Source organism: Phoca vitulina, unplaced genomic scaffold (genome assembly GCF_004348235.1).
Source record: "Phoca vitulina isolate PV1807 unplaced genomic scaffold, GSC_HSeal_1.0 scaffold28, whole genome shotgun sequence".
NCBI lineage: Eukaryota > Metazoa > Chordata > Mammalia > Carnivora > Phocidae > Phoca > Phoca vitulina.
The window spans coordinates 11,415,828-11,441,061 of record NW_022589731.1 but is presented as its reverse complement, the minus strand read 5'-3'; the positions used below and the strand labels follow the sequence as shown (position 1 = coordinate 11,441,061).

The window sequence follows — 25,234 nt, the reverse complement described above, 5'->3', positions numbered from 1 at the left end:
TTGGCTCACAGAGGTCATCTCTACTCCCCTCATTCTGTCTTGAGGAAACTGAGGCCTTTCCCAGAAAATACCCGGGGGGAGCCTCTGTCCGGGCCCCCAACCTGGGACTCATGGCTCAGAGCTCTTCCCGGGGCCCGAAGGCTGCTACTGTCCACCTTGAGGCCTTTTCCTCCTCCTCGTGGAACCCGTGTCCCAGCCTTGGGCCCCTTTCCCAAGTCCTAGTCCAGTTCTGGTTTCTGAGGCCGGCAGGGTGGGTGGGTGGAATGGGAGGTCAGCAGATGGGGCCTGCCCTTTGGAGCCCCTTGCTTCTCTGGCCAGGACACCGGGGTTGTGACCCAGCTCTGCCGGCCCCTGCCTGCAGCCTCGGGGGGCACACTGGCACAGAGAGCTGGCCTCAGTGAGTCGCTGCGAGATGTGGCTGGATTATTGCTGAAAGCCTCTCCAGCAGAGAAGCGTGCTCCTGTCCCCTGTGGCTGGGGAAGGGTGACAGAGAACATAGTTGCTCTCCTTCCCAAGACTTGGCATCTGCGCTCCCTGCTTTCTTGACCCAGAGTTCTCTTCGGTCCAGAGAACTGTGATGGGCAAGTGGGGTATTGCCTGGATGAGCCAGAATTCCTAGGGCTTGAGCTTGAATTCTTCTGTGCTACTGTTCGTGTGGCTCTGAGAAACTCATGATCGCCGCTGTATGTTCAGCACTGGGTGGGTGGGAACGTGGCCGCGCACTGTGACCTGTCGCATGGCTTCATACCCTGGGCACTGGAGGGGAAGGTGGCAAGTTCCTGCCCTGGAGAAGCTCAGTATCTGCTGGGGGAGCTGACATGGAAGCAGGTCTCACTGTTCTGGGATCCGGAGGTTCCGAAGGGAGGCCGAGCAGGGCGTGCAGGCCCCAGGGAGGGTCAAGTAAGTCTAGCCGCATTTGGGCGGATGAGAGAGAGCCGGCCAAGGGGAGGAGGGCTTTGCAGGCTGAGACTGAGTGACCGGGTGATGGAAAGGCCGTGTGTCAGGGACGCTGAGGAAGCTAAGGCTCTAGAGGCCGGGGAGCTGACTGCACCTGCAGCAGGGTGACCCCGGCTGGGGACCTGGCTGCACGTGGCCTAAGTGACCAGGGCGGGGAGGGCTGCGTCCAGCGGGGCATGAGGCCGGGGAGCCCCGTCCTGCACACATACCCAGCCAGCCTGCTCTGGCCAGCGACACGACTCCCTCCCCTCAGGCCAGACCTAGTCGGAAACGCAGCAGAGCTGTGCGGTCCGCTTTCCAAGGGTCTGGCCGCGCACACAGAGGCAGGGCAAAGAAGGTGCTGAGATTCCCAGCCTCCTTGAGGTGAGAGCGCTCCTCAGGCAAAGCGTGACAGGTCTGGGAATGGAGATTCTGGGGAAGATTCCAGGAGGTCCAGACACGGTGACAGCCGTGGACGCCCTTGTCCCCTCCTGCAGGTTACCTGAACGTGTTGGTGAACAGCCAGTGGAAGTCACGCTGGTGCTCCGTCAGGGACAGTCACCTGCATTTCTACCAGGACCGGAACCGGAGCAAGGTTGCCCAGCAGCCCCTCAGCCTGGTGGGCTGTGAGGTGGTCCCAGACCCGAGCCCTGACCACCTGTACTCCTTCCGCATCCTCCACCGCGGCGAGGAGCTGGCCAAGCTCGAGGTATTCCGGCCTGTTGGGGGGAGGCCGGGCGCGGGGGTTCGGGCTGTTGGCTGCGCTTCACAGACCGTCGTCCTACAATCGGAGAGGCAGTGTAGCCCTGCATTTTTTTGAGTTTTTTTTTTTTACTCTTTTGCATTTTACTTCTTTGCATTTAAAAAAAAAATTTCCATTCCCTTTCTGACCTCAGAGCGGTTGGGTTGTAGGAAAGGGACAATGAGCTACTTCCTGCACTGAGGGCAGGAGTATTTATAACTCCCTGAGCTGCTTGAAAAACCTTCTGGGGATTCACAGTGGGTTTGATTTGGTTTGTGTATCACCAGATGGGGCCCCGTACATAGAGAACACGATTGTTAGTGCTTATCTGGGGGAAGAATGAGGTTTGTGATACAATGATGTTTCTCCCACTCCCCACCCTCTGTTTGATGTGATGTTACATTTACAAAAATAAGAGGTGACCTAATGTCTTGCATTGAGCAGGGGCAGGCCTGAGCCAGAGTTCCTGACAGGCGGGGAAGCACCGTCCCTGGTTCACCCCGTTCACCTGGTCCTTTCCCCACTGGAGGTCTTCCTCCAAATTGTGCTCCAATACTGCCCTCTGGTGGCTCAAAGCTCCGCATCCCAGTTGCTTCCCGGAGGGGAGCCCGGGGACAAGCTTGTGTTCATCCACCCAGCTGTCCTGTTGACGGATACCTACTCAGTACAGTAATGTGGTGAACAAGACAGATACGCAGTCATGGAACCTGGATTCTAGTGTGAGACTGAGATGTTATTCAACGAATTACCCAGTGGATGACTTAGTTACAGCTGCTGGGAAGCCATGGGATGGGTGCTGTGAACTGTGGAAAAGCCCCACGGGCTGGGGGTGCTGTGCGATGAGGCTGGGAGGGTTGATCCTCAGAGCGAGGGGGCGCCCTGGAGGGTTTCAGGGGACGGCGGCTTGCTCAGCTTGGGATTGCGAGATGCTTCCTCCAGCTGCTGGGCAGGGGAAGGGATGGGAGGGCCACAAGAAGGGCCACGCTCAGACCAGTAAGGAGGCGGTCACAGTTGCCCAGAGCAGAGAGGGTGGTGGCTGGAGCTAAGGGTGCCCACGTAAAGCTGATGGAAATGCCTGCTGGAAAAGGAACAGGAGACGGAGAGCAGCTCGGTGTCGAGCTCCGCTCACAGCTCTTTGTCAGATGCCTCTCTGATGAAGACCACGGAGTAATGAGGCAGGACAGCTGAGCGGTGTGAGGCCAGCGAGAAGCTCTCCTCGTGAAAGTAAACCTGGAGTCTTCATAGAATTCCCAATGTTTTCTCATTAAAAAGGCAAGAAAGAGTTGGCATTTTAATAGATACCCAGTGTATGTACTGGATTAGACTGCATTGTCCCAGCTCCAGCTTCACCGGGATTTACTTCCTTATTTATCAGAGCCAGCTGACTCGGTGTCGGGTACTTAAGATACTCTTTATCCTAAGACTGGCTTTATTGAAACTGTAGACAAAAATAAATTTGAACTAGGGATCCGGTCTTGTATATATGGATTAGGGTGATAGACTGCCACGTGCTAGTTTATAAAATAGAGGCGTCAACCTCAAATGCATGCTCTCCAGGCTCATTAGCCTTCTAGAAATACGTGTCCGTGAATTACATTTGGTACTTGGGACAGACGTTCACAGCATCAGCGAGGGGGCAGCCAGGTATCCCCAGGGGCAGGAGATGTTTGGAGGCACAGGGATGAGATAAGCTAGTGACGGTGAGGGCGCGTGGCCCCCGCCTCTCTCTGAGGCCTGGGCATCGGGGTGGGGGTGCTGCTGGCCTGGCCAGGAGGGCTGGGCACCAGACGGCACACTCCAGCTCTGCTCCTGTCCCTCTCGGCCTCCTCCAGGCCAAGTCTTCTGAGGAGATGGGCCACTGGCTCGGCCTCCTGCTCTCTGAGTCAGGCTCCAAGACAGACCCGGAAGAATTCACCTACGACTACGTGGATGCCGACAGGGTCTCCTGCATCGTCAGCGCGGCCAAAACCTCTCTGCTGTGAGTGCTAAGGGGCTCTGCTGCATTGCACCCTCCCGTTCCCAGCCACGCTTCAAGACGTGGGCCCAGGCTGGCCTCCCGTGGCCTGTTCCGTCATGCAGGCGGCAGCTGAGAACCCAGGGTCAGCCCAGTTCTACCCGGCAGCGGGAGGCCCCGGGCCCGGGAGCAGTGAGGAGCTGAGCCAGGCCTGGGGGTGGGGGGCGCACAGCACCCTCGTCCTGGTGGACGCTCTCCAGCTCCTTACGGCAGAGTCGGTGCCTTTCCTGACCATCCGCTTTCCTTACTGCTCCCCCGTGGAGTCCTAGCCCACTCTGGAATATGCAGGGTCCGTACTTCTGCTTTCCAGGCAAGCGGACTGGGCTCGCGGAGAAGCGCTCCTGGGTTAGGGTGGTGGTGGGGGGAGCTCTCGTGGAAGCTGGCCTAGCCGCCGCTGGGATCCGTTTTCCTGTGTACAGAACCAGGGAGGTGCCTGGGCTGGGCTGCCCAAGTGCATCGTGATGACCTGAGAAAGGATTTCGTGGTTGGAAGGAGGTCTTAAAAGGGAGGAATCCGGGCGAGAAGGCAGTAGGATCCGGAGAGGAGGGGTATGGGGCAAGGGAAGTTTGTTTTCCTGGAAGAGAAATTCAGAACTGGGAGTTCCAGTAAGAAGGGCCTGGGAAGAGAGGGAGGAGATAACCCCAAACGAAGTTGAAAATGAGGTCAATGCCAGGGCCCAGGTCCCCCACACAGCCTGCAGCTCTTGCCGCACCTCTTGTTGTCATGAATCCCTGGAGACTGTGGCTTTCACCGCCCTGTCCTCATCCGCCTCTCACTGTGTCTTGCCGGGTCTTCCAGACTGATGCAGAGAAAGTTCTCGGAGCCGAACACTTACATTGACGGCCTGCCCAGACAGGACCACCAGGAGATGCTGTATGACGATGTGGAGACATCGGAGCTGACGGCTGTGGTAAGGACCCAGGCTTGGGCAGCGACCTGGGCTGTCCCATCCTCCCCTCACCAAACCTCGATGCCAGAGATCGGCAGATGGTCCCTAAGACGGGTGGATTCCAAGTCACCTGCAGGGTGCAGGAACCTAGTGCAACAAGGCCATCTTGTGTGCAGTGCACCTGGCTTGGGGACTTGTCTAGCTCAAATAGCTGGTGAACCACCCTGGGCAGGGTGAGGGGTGGGAGGAGTCGGGATCAGGAACAGCAACACCATTAACCTTTGAGGCCCAAACTGATAGTGAACAATCATAGTGACAGCAGGTTCCACTTACTGGGCACGGAACTGTGTGCCGTGCTGAGGGCTTCTGTGGATTGTCTCATTTAATCCTCACCGCCCCACAGGGATGTGCACTAGTCTCTTCTCTACAGATCAAGACATGAGATTCAGGAAGAGTAAATATTATGTCCTGGGTCTCCCACCTCCTGAATGGCAAAGCCAGGACTTGAACCCTGGCCTGTTAAGTCCAGCTCACTGGAAGCTTCCCCAGGAGGGGGGGTCCCTGTGAACTCCAGCGCGGGGCACGGACAGGAGGCAGGTCTGGTGCCCCCTCCACAGCCCAGCAGGCAGAGGCGAAGGTGAAAGCCACCTGACTGTCTCTTCTCTGCAGGTGGAAACTCCCGAGGATGCTGCCCCTGTGACAGAGGCCCCAGGCGAGTCCCAGCCCGACCGAGTGTACCTGGACCTCACACCTGTCAAGTCCTTTCTGCACAGCTCTGGCGGTGCACAGGCTCGGGCCCAGTCCCCGCCGCCATCCCACCCGGACCCCCCAGCCGAGACTCTCCCTGCAGACCCGGGCCCTGCCCCAGATGAGCCCCTGGCAGAGTCTCCAGAGAACCCCGAGTTGCAGGTAAGGCCGTCCCCAGCAGGTAGGCTGGCCCCGCCTTGGCAGCCCCTGGGCCGGCTGAGCCGTGTTTGCTTTCTCCCAAAGCAGATGCCACGGCAGGAGAGTCCAGAGCCCCAGGAGCCTTCCCCGAGAACCACAACAATCAAAGTCCAGACTGAACAGCAGAAAATCTCCTTCCCGTCGAGCTGCCCCGACACTGCGGCCGTCACCCCGGCTGGGGCCAGCCCACCTGTGAAGGACAGGTTGAGGGTGACCACAGCAGGTGCCTGTGCTAGATAAGAGTTGATGTTTTGGAAATGGCTTTGAGAAGTTAGTCCAGCTCCCTCCCTTTCAGACGCAGAAATAGAGGTTCAGAGAGGTGAAGAGACTTGCCCAAGGTCACACAGCAGAGAAAGTGTGGGCCCAGTTTCCTTGTCTGTCCCTGCCAGACTGGCCTGGTGTTCACCTCAACCCACTGCCAGAGCCTCGGGTTGTGTCTGAGCCTTGGCGGGGGGGGGGGGGGGACGGGACGTTGGGACGGCCCTTGTGTCCCAGCCTGGCTGACCTGGGGCTTCTCCTCTCTGGGTCCATAGAGATCAAACTTGGCAAGAATAGGACAGAAGCCGAGGTAAAGCGGTACACAGAGGAGAAAGAGAGGCTCGAGAAGAAGAAGGAAGAAATCCGGGGGCACCTGGCTCAACTCCGGAAAGAGAAACGGGAGCTCAGAGAGACCGTGTTAAAATGCACAGGTGAGGGGCCTCCCAGGTAGAGAGGGGCAGGCAGGGGGCTTGGGCTCTCCGCAGGAAGAATCCAGATCTGTGCACCTGCCTGCGGCCCATTAGCCTTCGCCCTGTCCATCTGTGGTGCAGGTGGGTGCTCCCCCGCCCTGTCCAGCATCCCCAGTCTTCATTTCGTTAAAGTGAACAAAAATTTAAGACACTTGCAAAGAAATCAGAGTCCGTGTAGCTGATTTTCCAGATCCTTCCCCCATCACTCAGCAGCCATCTCCTAGAAGAAACTTGCCTTTTAGGGGACCCTCTGAAGCACTTACCTCATTTTCAGAGTCCATCTCAGTGCTTATTTAATATGTAAATTACAGAGTTGCACCCACAAGTGCAAGTGGCGGAAGCAGGTTTGGGGACAACCCCAGCTGATTCCTTGGAAGCTTCGAACATGATTGTGCTCCCATGACCTTCCTCCACCAGAGTCACCCACTTTCTTTGTCCTAGAACAGCTTTAGTGAGCTACAGGTCACAGCCCATACAACCGCCCCATTTACGGTGTACAACGCCGTGGTTTTTAGAGTCTTCCCAGGTCTGTGCCACCAGCACCAGACACCCTCAGAATATCTCGCCGCCCATACTTGTTAGTGGTCGCTCCCCATTCCCCCCACCCTTCGATCCCTAGGCAACCACTAATCTGCTTCCTGACGGGGGCTCGGTTTCCTTTCGGCCCAGCCGAGACTGCAGAGCTGGGACGTGTGCTCACGAGCATGACCAGAGGCTCATCCCCGACAGTCCTTGCAAACCTGGAGCGTGAGCTGGGCAGAGAGGCAGGGCAGGGAGCCCCAGCCCTTTCTCTCCCATGTGGATTCTCTGGGCAGGAGAACAGAAAACATCCACTACAGTTTATTCTCCTGGCAAAGCGGCCTGAAGATCCTAAGCTAATAAGGCCACAGAGCAAAAGAAAGTAATTCTCAAAGCACAGATACTGACCACTGATCTAGGACTCCAGTTCCAAAACCATCAATAACATCTTCTCAGCTTGTTCTCCATAAATTTTTCTTAAACATCGGCCCCTGTGCCTGCTTGTCCTCAGACAGGGGTGACAGGTGACTGCTCACCCTTGGTTTGGAAAGAAGGCATACGTCATCTTAGTGGCTGTTGGCCCAGAACTCACTGCCAGGGGAAACCATGGTGCCATGTGGCTTCGCTGGAGAGTCCTGAGCCATCCTCTCCTGGTGCTCGAGTACCAACCTGAGCGCTCCAGGGGGAGAATGAAACAGGACTGAGGAAGTGCCAGGGCTGAGGACCACCGCTCCCCATCGGCTTAGGGGAGCCCGGAGTGCCAGAGGATTGAGGGGACTGTGTGGGGCACAGCCATCCTCCAGGGGTCATTAATAAAGCTGCTCTCTCCCTGGGGGTCTGCTGCAACAAGAGCAGGTATCAAAACAACTGAGAGCCCCGAAGAACCTCCCAGAAGGTTCGATACCTCAGACCCATGCCATCTGGTGAGGGCAGAGCTCTCTTCCCCCAGGGCGCTCTCCAGCCTTTGCAGGATGCAGACGTCGGAGGCTGCTCTGAGTGTGGGGAGCCGGAGCTGTGGGCCACACCCGCCGGGGGGGCCGTTCCCTGCAGCCAGCTTAATTCCCTTTGCAGACAAGGGAGTCCTGGCCAGCCTGGAGCAGAGGCTGAAGGAAATCGACGAGGAGTGCAGGGTGGAGGAGAGAAGGCGTGTGGACCTCGAGCTCAACATCGTGGAGGTGAAGGACAACCTGAAGAAGGCGGAGGCCGGGCCCGTGACGCTGGGCACCACGGTGGACACCACCCACCTGGAGAACGTGAGCCCCCGGGTGAGTGGCGGGAGTCGCGGCTCCTCTGCCGCCTGCAGGGCCGCCCGGAGCGGGGCTGGGGGCAGCGGGTCACACGTCCTGCCCCTGGCTCAGGCCTCGCTCTCCTCTTACCGCTACAGCCCAAAGCTGCCGCCCCCACCCCTGCCCCAGACTGTACGCCGGTCAACTCCGCAACGGCGCTCAAGAACAGGCCTCTTTCGGTCATGGTCACGGGCAAAGGCACCGTCCTCCAGAAAGCGAAGGTAAGAGGTCACACCCAGCCTCCTTCAGGGCCACCAGGGGACAGCTAAGGGGGGGCCCCTCCTCTGCCCCGGGGTAGCAGTCCCCGGCTTCGGGCACCGGCCCTGAGGGGGCTCTGCTCTCACGCAGGGGCTCAGGCTGCGCTCCGCCTTTGGCTCAGTCTCTGGCTCTGAGCCACCAGAAAGGCGCGAGCGCGGGGTTCAAGCGTTCTGACCAGTCAGCCTGAGGACACTTGATCCTGCAACTGTCCGCCACTCGATTGTCCGTAGGTTCCAGGGCGATCGCCTAAGTTCAGAGACAGGCTGGCCAGTTTTCCAGTCAAAAAGTCAGTGATTCTAAAGGCCTTCTGAAAGAAACAGATGCAGAGAGGTGATAGGATTGGCCTAAAGCCCCCCAGCCAACTGGTGGTGAAGGCTTGGTAAGGTGTAAACGAGGACAGAGGCCGTTACTGGGCTCCTCCCTGAGGCTAGATGGGAAGTGTTCTTAATCTTTTACTCGTCTGCACAGTAAAGAACGTGCCTAGGGCAGCCTTTGCTTGTGGCAAACTCTGCTCCCGATTTCTGTCCTGCCTGCCCTGCTGGACAGATTCTGAGTGACTGGCCACTCAGTCCACACGAGCCTGAGGTACTGCTCCCTCACTTCCGTGGCCGACACGGCACATCACCCCAGTGAGCTCTGCTCTGCCACAGCCTCAAAGCCTTCTTGGCAGGTGCCCCACATCGTAAATAGCCACGGGTGGAAACGTAACCGCCATCTCTATTCCGAAATGCTGCTATGCTTCAGAAAACTATTTCTCCTGACCTTGTTCTGTGTAGATGGAGGTTGCCACAGAGGATCACTAACTCTCTTCTTGGGGGGTGGGGGGGCGGTGCTGGTATTTGAATGGCACTCTAGGAATGGGAGAAGAAAGGAACAAGTTAGGAAACAAGCTTCATCTAAAGACTCTCCTGCCATCACGGACCTTGGTGACAATCCTGCTTCATTAAAGTCTTCGTTAAAGCAGCAACTCTGTGCAAAGGTGAGTCTGCTCAGAAGCAGAAGGAAGGACTCTGGTACGCTGGGTGGAGAGCGCAGGCAAAGAGGAGGCTCGGTCTGTTTTCAGAGCCCAAGGAAATAATACAACAAGGGGAAGGCTTCTCTGGAGACCTAATTGCTACTGGATGGAAACAAGACATTGCTGTATTTAGGGGTATTCTGTGTTTCTTCTTTGAAGTTTTCATCAACTGCTTTACCAAGCTTTTTAAGTAGTGAAAAGCATCTGATGGTGGGACTTTGGTGGAAAAGAAATCAAGGTAGCAGGACCCTGTTCTTCTGGTCGTGTGGCTTTGGTGAGCAAGGAGACCTCCACTCCTGACTGTCATCTCTCACCCACGTGTCGACTTCCCTCTAACATTAGCAGGTCCGAATCAGTCTTCCGTGGTTTCCACCTGTGTGAAGCCATCATGACATGCTTTTTGAGAAACAGGTAACAGGGGAGAATATTTGGGACCAAGCTGAGGTGCTGTCCCCACTAAGTTAAGGACTTTTTTTCAGCCTAAAGCAGGCCTGAATCCATTGCTTTTAAATAAAATTTTAAATGATGCTGTATTATATAGAAAAAAAATGTTTAAAATCCTGTAATTTAGAACAGCGAAAAGTGTCTTTTTCAGATTTAAGAGTATCTCTTTGAGGTCCGACTTTTTACATTATTGTAGGAGGAAAGATATACCCAGTGTTTACAGATGCAGTCCTGTGGCCAGGCCATTTTTAGGGGAAAAGTTCAAGTTCTGCTTAATGTCCAGGCCCCTTCCAAGAAAAACATGGTGAATTCTGTTTCGGGTTGACGCTCTCCTCCTCCTAAAATTGGCAGTGCTGTTCTTTGTGTCTTCTCTTCTGATACGGTGTTTTGTTTTTTTTTTAATACCGATTGAAACATTTCATCTGTCGTTCCTGCCTCGTTTCTGGGGATTGTCAATCAATCAGCATTCTCTAACACTGGTTCCTGAGAACTAAAGGTCTTTTGATTTCTGTTGTCTTCCTAATCCCAGGGCATTTATTTCCTTTGTCATATACACTTGGTGTCCTTTACCAAGTGAATTAGACTTTTTTTTTTTTTTTTAATAAAACGTTACTTGTATTTTGGGGTTTTCTTGTAGTTCATGGAATGGCTTGGGGAGGTGCCTATAGACGTCTACCTTAAGGGGGAAACATCTTGGTTATTTACACACTGAAGTTCAAAGTATGTGTAGTAAAAACTAGTAGAACTGCAAGGTGCGATCCTAGCAGACTTTAAGCCTCCTCAACTCAAGCAGTGGAGGTAAGGCTGGAAGAGGATTTTCCCAGGATAACACAAAGGAAACACCTGTGATCGGTTTCTGCAGATAAGTGGCTGGAAACCTGTACTCCTAGAAGTGAAACAAACACACTCCTAAATAATTCTTGGGGAAAAGAAACGTACCAATACTTGGAAGGTTGCCTAAGGAGTAACTAAGCAAGTTCCATGCATGAATGTCTTTATTTAAAAAAGGACAAAATCTGGCTCATTGAAATGACTAATACAATAAAGAGACAACCTAAGGCAAAATTAAATAGGAGAACTGAAAAAAAAAAGGCCTTTAGTTTGAAGAATATATATTTTCCATTTTATAAAGTTAGCATAGTTCTGGTACCAAATATCCAACACAAATCACAGAAGAAAAACCAAATCTCATTTTTTGGACAAAGATGAAAAAACCTTAATATTGGCAAGTGAAATTCAATAGTGTTTAAAGAATCGTGCATCATGACCAGATCATGTTTATCCAAAAAGCAAAGGTGATTCAACAACTGAAAATATGCTAATGGGCCATTTATGATATGAACAGATTAAATGTGAAAATCATCTCCACACTTCTAATAAAGTATTCCTAACCTGATAAAGTAATCCACAGAAAATAACATAGAATGATGGAGGATCCTTTCAGGTCCAGAAACAGATACCACTACTTTTTAAAACATTATTCCGGAGGTCCTAGAAAATGCAAACTGACAAGAAAAAGTACTTGTATAAACATCAAAAGGAAGAGATGAGTCTGATTATAATTATCTTTCTAGAAAAGAGAATTAGGATTATAGCGTCCAGCAAGTTGGCTGGAATCAGGATCATTCAGAAGATAAAAGATTGATGACCTAGCTGCAGTGTTTTAGTTTTTCCAAGGAGAATGTATTTATACATTGCTTGTGTAATTAAAGGCCAGTTTCTTTTAAAAGAAAGGAATTCCCTCTGCTGCTACTGGGGCGCGGAGAGGTTTGAACTATTCAGTGGCACCTTCCATAGAAAAGGTAAAAAAATAAAAAAAAATGGCTCGAGGGCTGGGGCCTAAAAATACAAACAGCCTTCAGTGTGTAAGTCCAGAGCCCACATTTCTGTGTGTTTTTTCTTAAGTCAGAGCAATTCAAATGGGATGTCCAATCATCAGCCCTGACCCAGACAAAGAGCTTACACTATAAAATGATGAAACTGTTGTCAATTTAAAGATGGGAAGGTTCAAGTTCTTTGACATCACCTCTCAGTACCTGCCAGGTGGACACGTGACCCCACTCTGATGTCACCTGCTACCACAGCAAAGGTAGTAAGGGAGTGAAAATGACCTTTCCTTTGTAATGTGTAACAACACCTTCGGAGGACCTCTGCTAGGACTTTAAATCAAAGTAGCCTTGAACATTTGCAGGTAAAACAGTTACATTATTTATATTAAAAAGAAAAGGCAGGATAAAGTGTCTGGATTTAGGTCACAGCTCTTTGGCAAAGGTTTCACTGAAAACCCAAATCCAAACCACATAATCAAGGGGAAAAAGTGTTTCCTGAAGACCGCAGGAGTGAGTACCTAGTTTGCCAGAAATATATCCCAGCTGAGCCTTCCTGCCACACGGGTCCTCTTAAGTAACCAACATCATTTCTGGAAATATTCCTTTCAAGACTAGACATGAAAAGCAAAAGCACCTAGACAGCATAAGATCGATGCTTCAGAAAGCCAAATACCCTCTAAGTGTCTATGCCGTTATTTTGTTAAGAATTCCACTCCTCCTTGTCCTACTGAAAAAGCAAGCAATAAACACCCCACCATTAGCCCCCCTAAGTAATCTCAAGGAAGCCCCTCCAAGGGACTGTAGCTCAGGAGCCGGGCCAACGTCACGGGCCCCTGGAGACCAGAGCGGTCTGCGCGCTCGGCCCCTCCCCCATAGTCAAGCTGGTTCGTGGTCACATTCCAGTCTGGACTCTAAATCTTTGCCACCCACAGATCCGGTCACAAATGCCATTCAAGTCCCTTCCCAAACTGAAAGCAAATGCACTCGCACATCTTTGGGAAAAGACGTGTGAAAAGGTCCACAGTTTTTCAGTCTCGAAATGCCGTGGCTCCGGGGGTCCGAGGGACACTAGTGCTCGCCTCCTCCTGAGCACTGCCGTCCCGGCGACGTTCTGTTTAGCGTTTGCTGTGGGCAAGGTGAGCTTCCAGCGGGCCATCGAAAGTCTCTAAGCTCCTTTGTCCGTCCTCGGGGGGAGCTGCCCGAGGACACCGGGGCACGCCCAGGCACAGAAAGTCAGCATTTACTTACACGTCAAGGCTTTTCTGCAGCGGCAGTAGTGGCTGTCCCCAAGCAGGACGGTCGCAGTCGGGGCAGCCCCTCTCTGGGGCTGAGGGACGCGGCCGGGGCCGGCAGGAGCCGGAGGTGGCCGCTCAGAGGACCCCGGGAGACCGGAGGGGGCAGGCGTGCCCTCAGCGCCCGGGGCGCCCAGGCCTCCTGGGTGGGCGCTGGGAGGGGTAGGGCTGCTGCCCTCCTGCGGGGCCGTCTCCTCGCAAGGACCCTGGGAGAGAAGCGACCTTGAGGACAGGAGGAGTGACTGAGCCCTCTTCTCACCAGGGGGCAGCCCGTGGGCCCCCGTGCGTCTCTCCCTTGCTCGCCAGCCCAAGCAGAAGTGCCAGCCCAGAGGCCCTGGCTGCCTGCCCTTCCCGTCCGCCCCCCGGCCTCGGGAAGCCACGCTCTGCCGGCGGCTGAAGACCCGAGGCTGCGAGCGGCATCCGGCCTCCAGCTCCTCTAACTGGAAAGTCACGGGCAGGAGCCACAGTGGGCCCCTAATGCTGCCCAGCACGACTGTCCCGTTCAGACCCCGTCTCTCCCGGGCCGTGACTCCTCTCTGCTGGAACCACCAGCACCTCCTCCCGTCCTCCCTCGGCTGGTGGCCGTTCCTCCCATTTCACCGAGCACAGAGAAACGCTCAAAAACGAACTCCTACCAGCCTCCACCACCCTCTACCCACCTCCCTGCCTCCCCGCCCGCGTCCTGCCTTCCAGCCCTCTGCCTCCACCGCGCTCCCAACCCAGGCCTTCCTGGAGACCCTCCTCTCCCAGCTGCTGCTACTGTTCTCCACGATGCCTAGCGCCGGCAGGCTACAAGCTGTGCTCGGTCGCTGCCCGTCTCCCGCCCCCGCGTGGGAGCTCCAGGAGGGCGGAGCTTCTCCCCGTCTGTTCACCGCTATGTTCCCTGCACCCAGAAGGGCGCCCGGGGTGCAGGCGGCGCCCACCACGTTTCCTGCTGGAACCAACCAACCACCGCAGGAGGCCTTCCGCTGAGCAAGCGCCCTCGACCCTGCGTCCAGCTGAGTCCCTAGGGCTCAGCGGTCTCAAGCTCCGCCCCCACCCCCAGCCCCCACAGAGCCAGCGCCCCACTTACGGTTCCCACAGTGGGGGCCCTGCCAGCCGTCCCGGCACTCGCAGCGGTAGCTCCCGTTCTGCAGGACGCAGGTGCCGTCGTGCAGGCACGGGCTGGGCTTGCACAGGCTGACCGGCCGCTTGGCTTCTACGGGGGAGAACGTGCCCAGCAGGCCCAGCCGGGGTCAGCCCCAGGGCCCCCTCCTCTCAGGAAGCCCAGGACAGAGGTGAGGCCACACATGTCTGTCCGTGGGCCCTTAAGCAGCAGGTTGGAGGTCAGCACACGGTTGGGGGCCCATACTGCTTGGCTAGGTCAGAGACCCAACGTCCACCCAGCTCTCCTACTGCATACAGAGACTCTCTCCCTCTCAAATGTGCTGTGCACACAGCAGTGTTTACTGTGACGAATACACTTTTAAAAAGGCAGAAAGGAGGTCACTGGCAAAAGGATGCCTTGGGGTCAGGCTGGCCTGGCTGCGTGTGTTCCTGGCGCTGTCGTTCACTACACAGGTCAGTGTTAACCCGGGTCCTTAGATTCCTGGGGGAATCTCTAAGTATCTGAATGAGGCCTTCTGTTCAAATGAGGAGCAAAAATTCTCAAGTTTGACCATCCTTGCAACGATGTACCTGAGGGTTCAGGCTGAGTCTCCCCCCCCCCCCCCCCCCCCCCCCGGAAGGGGACACTGAAGGGCGGGGACTCCCCCACTCACCTGCACATATCCACTCGAGGAGCTCATCCTGCTGGTACCTCAGGTCTGCGTAGCTTGCCACGTGGATCAGGGAGTCCTGGGGACCCGCGAGCCTCCGCAGCGCCTCCCTCAGGACAGGCCCCACGCCCACCACCAACACGGAGACGCCGTTGTTCCTCAGCTTCTGGATAGGGACAGTTGCGTCCTCCACCCCCATCCCGCCTGTGAGCAGCAACACGGCCTTGGGGACACCAGGCCGGGCGCCCCTCTGGACAGTCATCACTTTGTCATAGACGTGCAGCAAGGCTGTGCCCGCCGAGCCCACCCCGCCCAGGTAGGGGGCCTGGCTTGTGGCCCGCAGCACCGCGGCACGGGTGAGATGGGTGTCCAGCCTGAAGGCTGTCTGGACCCGGCTGCCGTACACCACCAGGCCGACCTGTGTCACGTCCGGGTTCACGTCAAACTGCAGCGTGAGGCTTCTCACGAAGCTCTGCATCTGGGCGAAGTTCTCAGGCCCCACCGAGGCCGAGGCATCCAACACGAAGAGCAGGTCCAGTGACTGTGCCTGGCAGCCTGTGGGCACCCGCAGCTGAGCCTCGGGGCAGGCTCTGCCCAGCAGAGCCCCTCCTCTGGACCAGGCCAGCAAAAGAGGGACCGCTCTGGGTTGGGCCAACCAGCCTGTCCCCTGCAATAGCCACCCTCCACCCTCTCCTAAAATATTAGGACACGTGAATGCCAGGCTAGACCACATTCCCAGACTCCCTGGCAGATAGGTGTGGCCACGTGTCTAAGTTCTGATTGGATGTGGTTGGAAACTGTATAGTTTCCAAAACCTGTCCTCAAAAGGAAGCTACCTGCCTTCTACTTCCCTTCTCCCCACTTCCTGCTGGCTGAGAAACTGTGACCTTGGACCTAGAGGTGGAACCACAAGGTAGCCAAGCCACCCTGTGGGCTGAGGCCACTCACCTCTGAACTGTGAGAGAAATGAACGCCTACCACTGAGCTCTGGGGACCCTTTGTGACAGAACTTCGCCTATACCCTCATCCATCCCATTACTGAGCACCTTCCATGCGCCATGCACTATAATCCAGGTGCTAGTTACACCAAGTGGACAAAGTGGGTCCATGCCTCCCCTCACTGGGCTGACGGTCTGTGGGGAGACAGCCATGAAACCAGCGCGGAGTCACAAATACCGTGAGCAGGCATGGGGGGTGGGGGGAGCAGGGTACCAGGAGACGGACCGGCAGGAGCAACAACGAAGTAGACTGGGAGAAGGGGTCAGGGTCTCTGAGGAGTAAGTGTAAGCTGGGGGCTGGGCGGCACGTCGAAGGCAGGGAGGGGGCCTGAGTGGCTGCTCCCCCCACCTTCACCCTGCGCAGGGGCTGTAGAGAAGTCTGAGGCACCAGCCACAGGGAGCTCTCAGAAGCCAGTGGAAGGAGTTCGGGTTTTATTCCACGGCAGAGGGGAGCCGGGGAGAAGGTTTAGGCATGGAGTAAGTGGATCGGATTCACTGGTTTTTAAAAACCGCTCCAGGGCGCCTGGGTGGCTCAGTCAGTTAAGTGTCTGCCTTTGGCTCAGGTCAGGATCCCAGGGTCCCGGGATGGAGCCTCGCATCGGCCTCCCTGCTCTCCCTCTGCCTGCCACTCCCCTTGCTTGTGCTGTCAAATAAAATCTTAAAGAAAAAATAAAGAAAAACCCACTCCAGCCCCAGGAATCTCTGAACATCTGGCAACCGAGGGGAGCCTAAGAAGACATGATGACTACCTGTAAGGTAGGGTCCCAGACAGAATCCTTGGAACAAAACCAAAAATCCTTGGTCTCTAAGTAAGACTAAGGAACTCTGAACTAGGCATATGGACCTTAGTAAATAATGATGTATCGGTACGGGCTCATTAATTCTGACAAATGTACCCCGTTAACCTCTTACAAGAGGAACCCCACTACTGCGGAGCGCCGGGACCTCACCTGGCCGCGGCCGGCTGCACAGCTTCCGCCGCAGCTCAGGGATTCGGTGGAACAGGTCCTGCGGGCCGGCGTGGACCAGGACGTGCTTCGGGCTGCCGGTGATCTCCTCCAGCTCCGCCCGCACGGCCTCGGTGCCCACTCCCAGCAGGAGCAGCTCTCGGGCCCTCGCGTGACGTGCGGGGCCGGCCACCTCGTCCTGGGACAGTGACTCGGTGAGCAGGACCACCACTCTGCGCAGACGGTCCTGGCCCGTCCTGGCGGCGCTCCCAAAGCCGCGGTCCGCCGCCTGCCGCAGGGCATGGCCCGTCAGGGTGGCGCCGCCGCCGAAGGGAAGGCCGTCGAGGCTCCCGAGCAGGGCCGGCACGTCCCGGTACTCGCCCACGGGCACCGCCAGGGCCAGCTCCCCGCTGTACCAGGCCACACCCACGCGGGCCCGGGAGTCCTCGCTCAGCGACGCCTGCAGGAACCGCTTCACGAAGGCCTTGGCCCGCAGGAAGCCCTCCGGGGTGGTGCCCGCTGAGCTGGCCAGCAGGAAGAGGACGTCGACCCTGCACTCCAGGCTCAGCTTGGGGGCTGCCAGGATCACAGCGGCCCTTGGTCACGCTATGGCCACCGGGAGCGTGCAGGTCACTGTCCCACCCGAGACGCCCAGCCACCCTACCGGGCAGGAGAAACCTCCCTCCCAGGAGGGAGACAGGCCAGAGACGCTGAGGCAGCAGGGGCTGGGGAGCACCGCACGGAGTTAGACGGGACCAGACACGGCTCTGCCTCCGGGTCTCCATCTGACCACTTTTTAAAAATTAAAATGTAACCTAGAACTTTCTTCCCTTATGCTTCTTGTGTCCTGTTTGAGAAATCTGTGTCTACCTCAAATCATGAAGATATGCTCCTTTGTTTCCTTCCAGAAGCTTCACTGCTTTGCCTTTTATATTTCGATCTATGATCCAACTGAAATTGGTTTGTGTGTAGCTTGTGAGGTAGGGGGTCAAGTTTTGGTTCTCCAATATACACCTCCAGTTGACCCAGCACTAGATTTTTTTAGGTAATTACTTAAAAATTTTTTATAATGAATATATATATATATTAAAAAGTTATTGTTTAACAAGCTCCTATGTGTCAAGCATCGTTACAAAGTGCTTTACATCTACCTTATTTAAAACTCTCCTCAACCCTTCAGGGTAAACCCTATTATAATCTTCATCTCATACCTTTTTTTTTAATTTTTTAAAAAAATTTTTTGATGTAGTGTTCCATGATCCATTGTTTGCATATAACACCCAGTGCTTCATCTCATACCTTCAAAACAAAAAAGGGTTTAGGCCCCTTGCTCCTTTTCCTATGAGAGGGGAGACGAGACTCTGCCCAGAACCAGGTCTCAGAGTCGGACTGGGGTCAGCCTATAACTGGGCCCAGCAACACTCCGAGGTGGAGCAGTGACCCACTCTAAAGCCAGTAAGCCAAGAGCCACTGTCCTACCCAGGGCAGCCCAACCCCCCGGAGTCACTTACTCACGGAGCACTCAGAGGCTATTCCACACGAAACATCAGATCAGTGGTGTGCTGGCGAAGTAGGTGGCTCTGAAACTCAAGGGCCCATTTCTACCTAGTAGCTAGCGGGGCGGGAGGTGGATGGGGGAGCCCAGGCTCCACTGCTCCCCAACGGTCCATCTTAGAAGTCCCGTGCGTACGTACCGCAGTTAGCCTCCCCTCCAAAGGCCGGCGGGCAGAAGCAGTGGTAACTGTCCCGTCCTTCTGGAACACACGTGCCTCCATTCTGGCAGGGCCGCGAGTCACAAGCGCCTATCAGAGAGATGCCCATTAACAGCCTAGCACATCAGCTCAGACTCATGAAGGCGTTTGGCCAGAGGTCTGAGTCCGGCAGGCCCCCCCGCCCCACCAGGGCCCAGCTCCCTCTTTCCCCCAGGACCACTAGGGACCTAGCCACACACCTGTGGCAAAGGGGACGGAAAGCGAGTGAGGTGCACAAAGGAGGGGCTGGCTGGGGGTGCAAAGGACACGCCGTGGTGGGCTCTATCAGGCCCTGCGTGAACTATAGGCTCACAGGGGATGTGCCAATGGCCCCTGGGCTGTTATGATCTGAACTGCATCCCTCCAAATCCCTATGTATCAGTCCTAACCCTCAGTACCTTGGAATGTGACCGCATTTGGAGAGAAGGACTTTAAAGAGTTCATTAAGGCTAAATGAGGTCATAGGATGGGCCCTAATCCAGTCTGACTTATAAGAAGAGGAAGAGACCCCACTGAGGTGCACAGAAGGCAGGCCACGTGAGGACGCAAGGAGCGGACGGCCTTCGACAAGCTGAGCAGAGAGGTTCAGAAGAAACAGAACCTGCTGACACCTTGACCTTGACTCTCAGCCCCCACAACCGTGAGAAAGTAAATTTCTGTTGTTTAAGCCCCCAGTCTGTGGTACTTTGTTATGGCAGCCCCAGGAAACTGCATGACGTGACTTCATCACCACCCCCGCCTGCCAAGGAGCCCTGGAGGTGGCCGTGACACTGAACTGGTGTCGGACCCGGGCTCGCTAAGGATGAGGATCTCAGTGGCGTCACGGTGACCGCACAGATGTCGTGAGACTCCGGGAACACCGCGGTGTGCAAGGTGCCATTCCTCAAGTTCTCCGTGGTGGTTCCTAACGGCCTCTGCAGGCCAACACAGCAAAGAGGGAGCCTTTGGCTCCTGGAGCCAACGAATGTGGCCTCCTTCACTCCCTTGGGCACCTTAATTAGCCGCAGCAAGCCCCCGTATCCTCCACTAAAAAGGGATGATGAGAACTTGTTCCACGGTGGATTGCATGAGCTAATCCACGGAAAGTCTCAGCACAAAGCCTGGCATGAAGCCAACACTCCGTAACAGGTGAAGACAGTATGTGTTTTTGGATGTGAGGTCCAAATCTCGGGCAATGTCTCTTTCAAAGGAGCTATTTTACCCAGGGAACCACAGCCCACATCTGAAGTGACCTATCTGTGATCCCTTCTGGTCAATCTCTGAGCTCTGTATCAGTTCCTCTAAGATGCAGGTAATACCACATGACCTCCCTCCCAGAGTTACAGAGAACACACGGGATCTTCGTGAACTCATGTGTCTTACATTCAAAGGGCTTACTAAGTAGCTGAGTGTGGTTACCACTGGAAGTGGCAATTTTCTGTCCTTTGTACATGAAAATGTTGATATACTACTTGGTGGTCACATCACTGAAATTAAAGTTTTGTTTTTTTTTTTTAAAGATTTTTTATTTATTTATTTGACAGAGAGAGACAGCCAGAGAGAGAACACAAGCAGGATAAGGGGGAGAGAAGCAGGCTTCCCGCTGAGCAGGGAGCCCGATGCGGGGCTTGATCCCAGGACCCTGGGATCATGACCTGAGCCGAAGGCAGACACTTAACGACTGAGCCACCCAGGCGCCCCTGAAATTAAAGTTTTTGAAGGTAGAAATTATTGAGGCTCACTGAGCACCCAGGCCTGCTGTTTTGTCCGCTGGTGTATCATGGAAACAGCCGGGGGGCTCGATAACAGCACCAACACCGGCCTTTAACTGAGCAGCTCTTCTGTGCTAGGGACTGTGCTAAGCACCACACACGCATGATCTCATTTCACTGCCCAATGAGGTGCGTCCTGTAAAGGCCCCCTCATTTCGGATGGGGGACTGAAGCTCAAGGACTAGAAGTCACGTGAAGATCATACAGCTGGGAAGGGGTAGAGCTGGGACTCAGACCCAGGTCACGGTGGTTCCAAAGCCTTAGGTGCTCAAACTTTAACTGCTGAGCAGAAACAACCCAACTTTCAGTGTCTCCTGTGTTTCAGAAGCCAGCAATGTGGGAACTTTAAAACAGGATGCCAAGGAGATCACCAGACCCATGGTAGGAAGGACCACTGGCTCTGCTCCCAGGAGATGTGCTCCTTGCCTCATCAGGAGAAGCAAATCCATAAAGGACTGATACCAACACACTTGAGTGTAATTTCTCTGCTCCCGGGTCAGTGGGATGCACTGGACCCCCAGGTGAGGAGCAGGGAGGCCCACTGGGGAACAGGCTGAATGATGCCTAATGGTATTCATAAGTCCACCTGTTTGCTTGGGACTTCGTAGCTGATGAAGCACTTCTGTGGGCATTACCTACTGAATCTTCACTAGGATCCCATTTATGATACCCCCTATCATACAGAGCAGGGAAATGGGGATTCCAGGCATGAGACAACCATTATCCCTGTTTTATAGAGGAGGAAACTGAGGCTTAAGTGGCCCAGAGTTTGGTGCTGGATGTGAGGCTTTCTATCTGCGAAGCTGGTGCTCAATGCGCGCTCTTCTCTGCCTCTTGTCAATGCAAGGGGCGCTGGTTAGGGAAGGCGATTCCAAAGTCTTCACTCCGTTCTTAGTGAAAAATACTGAGCAAAGGAGGAATGAGTGCAGTAGGGGCATGCTTCTCTGCCCCTGAAATGCCTGTCTCTCCGCCCCAGAGCTGGTTCCCACTCCGCCCTCTGCCCCAGGAGTGCAGACGCCCCTTTAGAAGCCAGCTGAGTCCCAGGGCCCAGAAAGAGCTAGCGAATCCAAGAGGCAGACTGTACCTGGGCAGGTGGTCCTGTAGCACGTGGCAGAGTGGGTTAGGAACACTCTCTTCCAGCTATAACCCAAGGGAGCAAATGGTAGAGATCAAAAGTTTAACAGGAATGCGGAAACCTGGAAGGTTATTTGAGACGCTAAAAGCTAATATAAGATTCCTATGCAGATAGGGGTCAAGAAAGACCACCTTGTTTTCTTTGATTCTACCCCAGCTTTTAGCTGCACACAGAGCGGGGAATGTTTCAAACTACCCAGGAACAGTTTTAAAAAATGTAAATTGACTATCATGTCAGAATTTGGAAATAATCTGTGCTCAAAATTCTATAAACTATGAGAAGAGCTTTCTATTCTGAGTTACTTTCCGGGGCTAGCACCATGCAGGGGTGGGGGAGGGCAGGAAATAGTGGGAATTAGGCAAGTGGATTCTGGCTGTGTGACTCCCCCAGGCTGCCCACCACTGGGGCAGGCTAATTAGGCTCACCTCTAGGGCAGAGTCTTCCCTGGAGCAAAACATCCACTGGGGATAAAAGCCAAGTCAATTACAAAACTCAAGGAGTTGCTGCAATCAGGAGTTTGCCAAGCTGCCAGCTCATTAAAGAGAAATCTTCTCCCTGTCCACATCTACTCCTAGTGACTTCATAAAACTGCAAGTCCTAGCCCAGAAAGCTCTGTGGACCCCTCCCAGTCCTGCACGGGGAATCGACGTTGTTGGAGCAGAGACTGGCCACAGGACTTTGCCTGGATGTGCACATGGCTCCCTCCTGGGCTCCCTCAGGTCTGGACTCTGTGCAAGGCCTTCCTTGCCCACTCTATTTAAAATTGCAACCCTGCTCCCAACCACCACCTCCCCACCCCCACCCTGACCCATCCCTTCATTCCATTCTTCTCTGTAGCTCTTAGCACTACCCAACAGTTTGTTTTAGGCATTCATTGTATTTACTGCTGCCTCCTGCCCCTGGAGTATCAGCTCATGAGGGCAGATTTGTTTCTGAGGAATTCAGGCCGATTCCCCAGGACCTGGGACCGTGCTGGGCACAGAGGAGGCCCTCAGTGAGTGTTTCTTGAATGAGGGAATTGATGAAGAGCTTAGTATAAGTAGGCATCATTCCAGAAGCCTGACTATTAGTGCACACTACCTATTAATTCTCTGCTTGCTCTCCACAGCCCTATGGGGTAGGTACTATTATTAGCTCCCTTTCAAATGTAGAAGGAGGTGGTGGGAGGGTCCCAGCTCATTAGTGGCCATGTTGGAATCAGAAGTTCAGCAGCCTGACTCCAGAATCTGAGCACAAAGCCATGAAGTGTACCTTACCCATCAGCCTCTCCTGGGGCTCCCAACTCTAAACGCCTCTGCCTGGTGCCACTGGGTTCCCCCATCTTTCAAGACGGTTCAAGCAGCCCCTTCTCCATGATGTCCCAGGGAGGACAGGCCCCATCCTGGCACCTGAGACACCTGACGGTGGTCACTGGTCTTCTTGTCCAACGCCCCTTCTGGACCCTGAGCTTCTTGGGGGAAGCGTCGGTACCTGTCTCCTCACTGCACGCTGCTTGACTCAGAGCGGGCACTCGGAACATGTTCAGTCGGAAACAAACTGCCTCCTTTCACTTGAAAGCTTGGGTTCTGAAGAGGGCCTCCAGTGGCCTCTGACACAGCTCTGTTTCCTCTGCCCCATGTGCAGGGCACGGCCCTTCCCTGCCAAGACAGTCTTTGGACTCCCCATCAGCCCAGCATGATGGCTCATGGCTTCTCAGCCAATCCATTTCTTTGCTGTGTCTCCTGAGCTCATCACCGAGAGCAGGCCGAGGGGCAAAGATGCAGCTGGTTCAAACGTTACCCCTGGCTCTCCAGGAAAGGCAAGAGGATGGGATCACCAGTTGCTGACCTGCTGTCCTGCAGGAAGTCTGGATAAAGGGCCAAGGGACAGTCCAGGAATTTTCGAGAAAATGGCTGACCACCGAGCAGCAGGTGCTCTAGAATGCCTGAGCTCAGCTCTGATGAACACTGCATTCCCCCATGGCCTCCCCAACTGGAATTCAACAAACACCTTAAGCCTTCTACCTCGCTCAGCCCTGTAAATATGGAAACTACTATTCAGAGGAACCAAATTACCAGACCACTATCCCAAGTCCAGACCACAGCCCTATAAAGACTGGCTTTGCCTCATCTATGAGCCTTCCAGAACAACTGTGACCCTGTCACCCTCGCTCACTACGGGCACCTGGGCAGTGTGTCTACAAAACTCTGCCACTGTGTAGCTGTGACCCTCCCTGTGACCCCACAACTCTGTCCCTGTCTCCCTCCCAGGTCTGATCCCTGTCACACTCCGTGGCCAAGACCCCAAACAGCTGTTCTCCCTGCAGCACGTGAGCCTCCATCTCCACCCAGACATGCCCCCCGGCTCTGACCCCAGACCACGAGGACAAACCTGGAGAAGGGACAGAGCGCCGCCAGCACAGCTTCGGTCCCCCGCGATCCTCTCCAGCACGGGGCACTGCCGACAAGCTCCCTGACCGTCTCTAGCGTCTTGCGCTCACAGGGGTGAGGCTGGACCTTGCAGTCTGTGTCCGCAGGGCACACCGATGGAGAAGACAGGGTTATGCCTCCTCCCCCCAGCCATGGTTCCATCACCCTCAACCCTGGCCACCCTCTGCCTCTTGCAGGGCAGAGCACACTGGGGCAGGGCCCCTGCTCAGCACTGGCCAGGCAGCCGGGCTCTGAGCATTTCCTCCGCACACAGCTTTTACATCCTTGCACATGTGTGTTCCTTTTACATAACATGCTCCTGGGTAGACCCTGACGATGACAACCAGGAATGCAGAGACCTCACCCCAGCTGAAGCTGACCATGTTGGGGAGCTGACTGCCTCTTCCCCCTGAGAAGGGGAGAGGCGCAGGGGACCCCTAGATCTGGGTCCCAAACCTGGGCCCCTCTACCCCCCAGACACAAGCTCAGGGTTCCCAGCTGAGAAAGCCCACAGGACCTGACACAGAGAGGTTGGGAGAGCAGAGCACCCCGGCGCCCAAGCTGCTAGACCCCATTCCTCTTGCCTTCCACCTTCCTGGGGAGCCTCTTGACCTCCGGCCTCGGGGAACCGTCCCCACCCCACTTGCACCAAGGGCAAGACCCCTCCTTCCCAGCCTGGAAGGCCTTACCTGGAGAGGCAACGGTGCAGACAGCAGCCTTGCTGAGGGTACTTAACAGACCGTTGGTGGCATCCTCTGCCTGCTCGGCCGTGAGCACGTGCTGCTCCTTCGGCTCGCTGGCCAGTGTGTGCAGCTCCTCCCACCTGTCCCCAGGCCCCAGAGGAGAAGTGAGAGCCGCTCCTTGCCCACCCCCCACCCTCCCGCCCACCCTACACCATACACCCTGCACCATGGGCTCCTTGCAGACAGCAGCACGACCCCACCGCTCCAGAGTCCAGCCAGGCTGCAGATACGGTCCAGAAGTGAAGCAGAGCAAGACCCCGAGGATGCTCAAGCATGGGTCCTAACGTGTGCCTGCCAGAGTTCACCAGCTCCCTCAGAGGAAAGCCTCCCCCTCAGATCCAGCAGCTCTTACTGGAGACACGGTCCTCACGGATGTAGTGGTCTGGCCGCGTCACCCAGAGCCGATGAGAAAAGTATAACCAGAAAGGAAATGAAGGAAGGTGGTTGTGCGTGGTGGCAAGACGAGAACAAACAAGGCCAGCTTGTGACAGAGAAAAATCCTGAAGAATGAGAGATGGGACGTACGAACTCAAAGGCCAGCAACGTGAGGCTGTGTGGAGGAAGGAGCCAGCACACTTTGAGAGCCAGAGGGCACTGCTCTTAGGGCCCAGGACAGAAATGGCGAGTGGCATGATAACCTGGGCCGTGAAGAAAGCGTGAAATGATGCTGAGAAAGCTTTCTGAGGAGACAGGGTAGTCAGTAATGCGTTTAGAATCTTGCCCATCAGAAATTCATCCAAACAAACCAAGGTTTGGCATTGTGGCCGGAACTTCATTTATCTCTAAAATTCACTTATGTAAAACTCCCCGTTCTCCTCTGAAGCCACGGAAGCCAGACCTTCCCTCC

The 25,234-nt window shown here is 55.1% G+C and overlaps 2 protein-coding genes across 10 annotated transcripts in view; one reads left to right on the top strand and one right to left on the bottom strand.

The window, feature by feature from the left end:
• AFAP1L2 (actin filament associated protein 1 like 2) overlaps positions 1-13,060 on the top strand; it is a 97,467-nt gene extending 84,407 nt beyond the window's left edge. For 6 of the 9 annotated variants that reach the window (XM_032423107.1, XM_032423111.1, XM_032423110.1 and 3 more), the window contains 9 exons: positions 1,434-1,645; positions 3,511-3,656; positions 4,491-4,602; positions 5,251-5,490; positions 5,572-5,749; positions 6,060-6,215; positions 7,845-8,038; positions 8,158-8,280; positions 9,173-13,059. In XM_032423107.1, the coding sequence (XP_032278998.1) occupies positions 1,434-1,645; positions 3,511-3,656; positions 4,491-4,602; positions 5,251-5,490; positions 5,572-5,749; positions 6,060-6,215; positions 7,845-8,038; positions 8,158-8,280; positions 9,173-9,199 (1,388 nt within the window). In that variant the 3' untranslated portion in view covers positions 9,200-13,059. Of the gene's footprint in view, positions 1-1,433; positions 1,646-3,510; positions 3,657-4,490; positions 4,603-5,250; positions 5,491-5,571; positions 5,750-6,059; positions 6,216-7,844; positions 8,039-8,157; positions 8,281-9,172 lie in introns of all 9 variants that reach the window. The other 3 variants (XM_032423106.1, XM_032423104.1, XM_032423109.1) reach the window with 3 other exon arrangements.
• Positions 13,061-13,919: 859 nt separating this feature from the next.
• Positions 13,920-25,234, bottom strand: part of VWA2 (von Willebrand factor A domain containing 2) — a 34,809-nt gene continuing 23,494 nt past the window's right edge. The window contains exons 6-12 of the mRNA XM_032423006.1: positions 24,334-24,467; positions 23,607-23,739; positions 21,186-21,241; positions 18,294-18,401; positions 16,603-17,175; positions 14,658-15,209; positions 13,920-14,095 (exon numbers count right to left, since the gene is read on the bottom strand). Of these exons, the coding sequence (XP_032278897.1) occupies positions 13,920-14,095; positions 14,658-15,209; positions 16,603-17,175; positions 18,294-18,401; positions 21,186-21,241; positions 23,607-23,739; positions 24,334-24,467 (1,732 nt within the window). The remainder of the gene's footprint in view (positions 14,096-14,657; positions 15,210-16,602; positions 17,176-18,293; positions 18,402-21,185; positions 21,242-23,606; positions 23,740-24,333; positions 24,468-25,234) is intronic.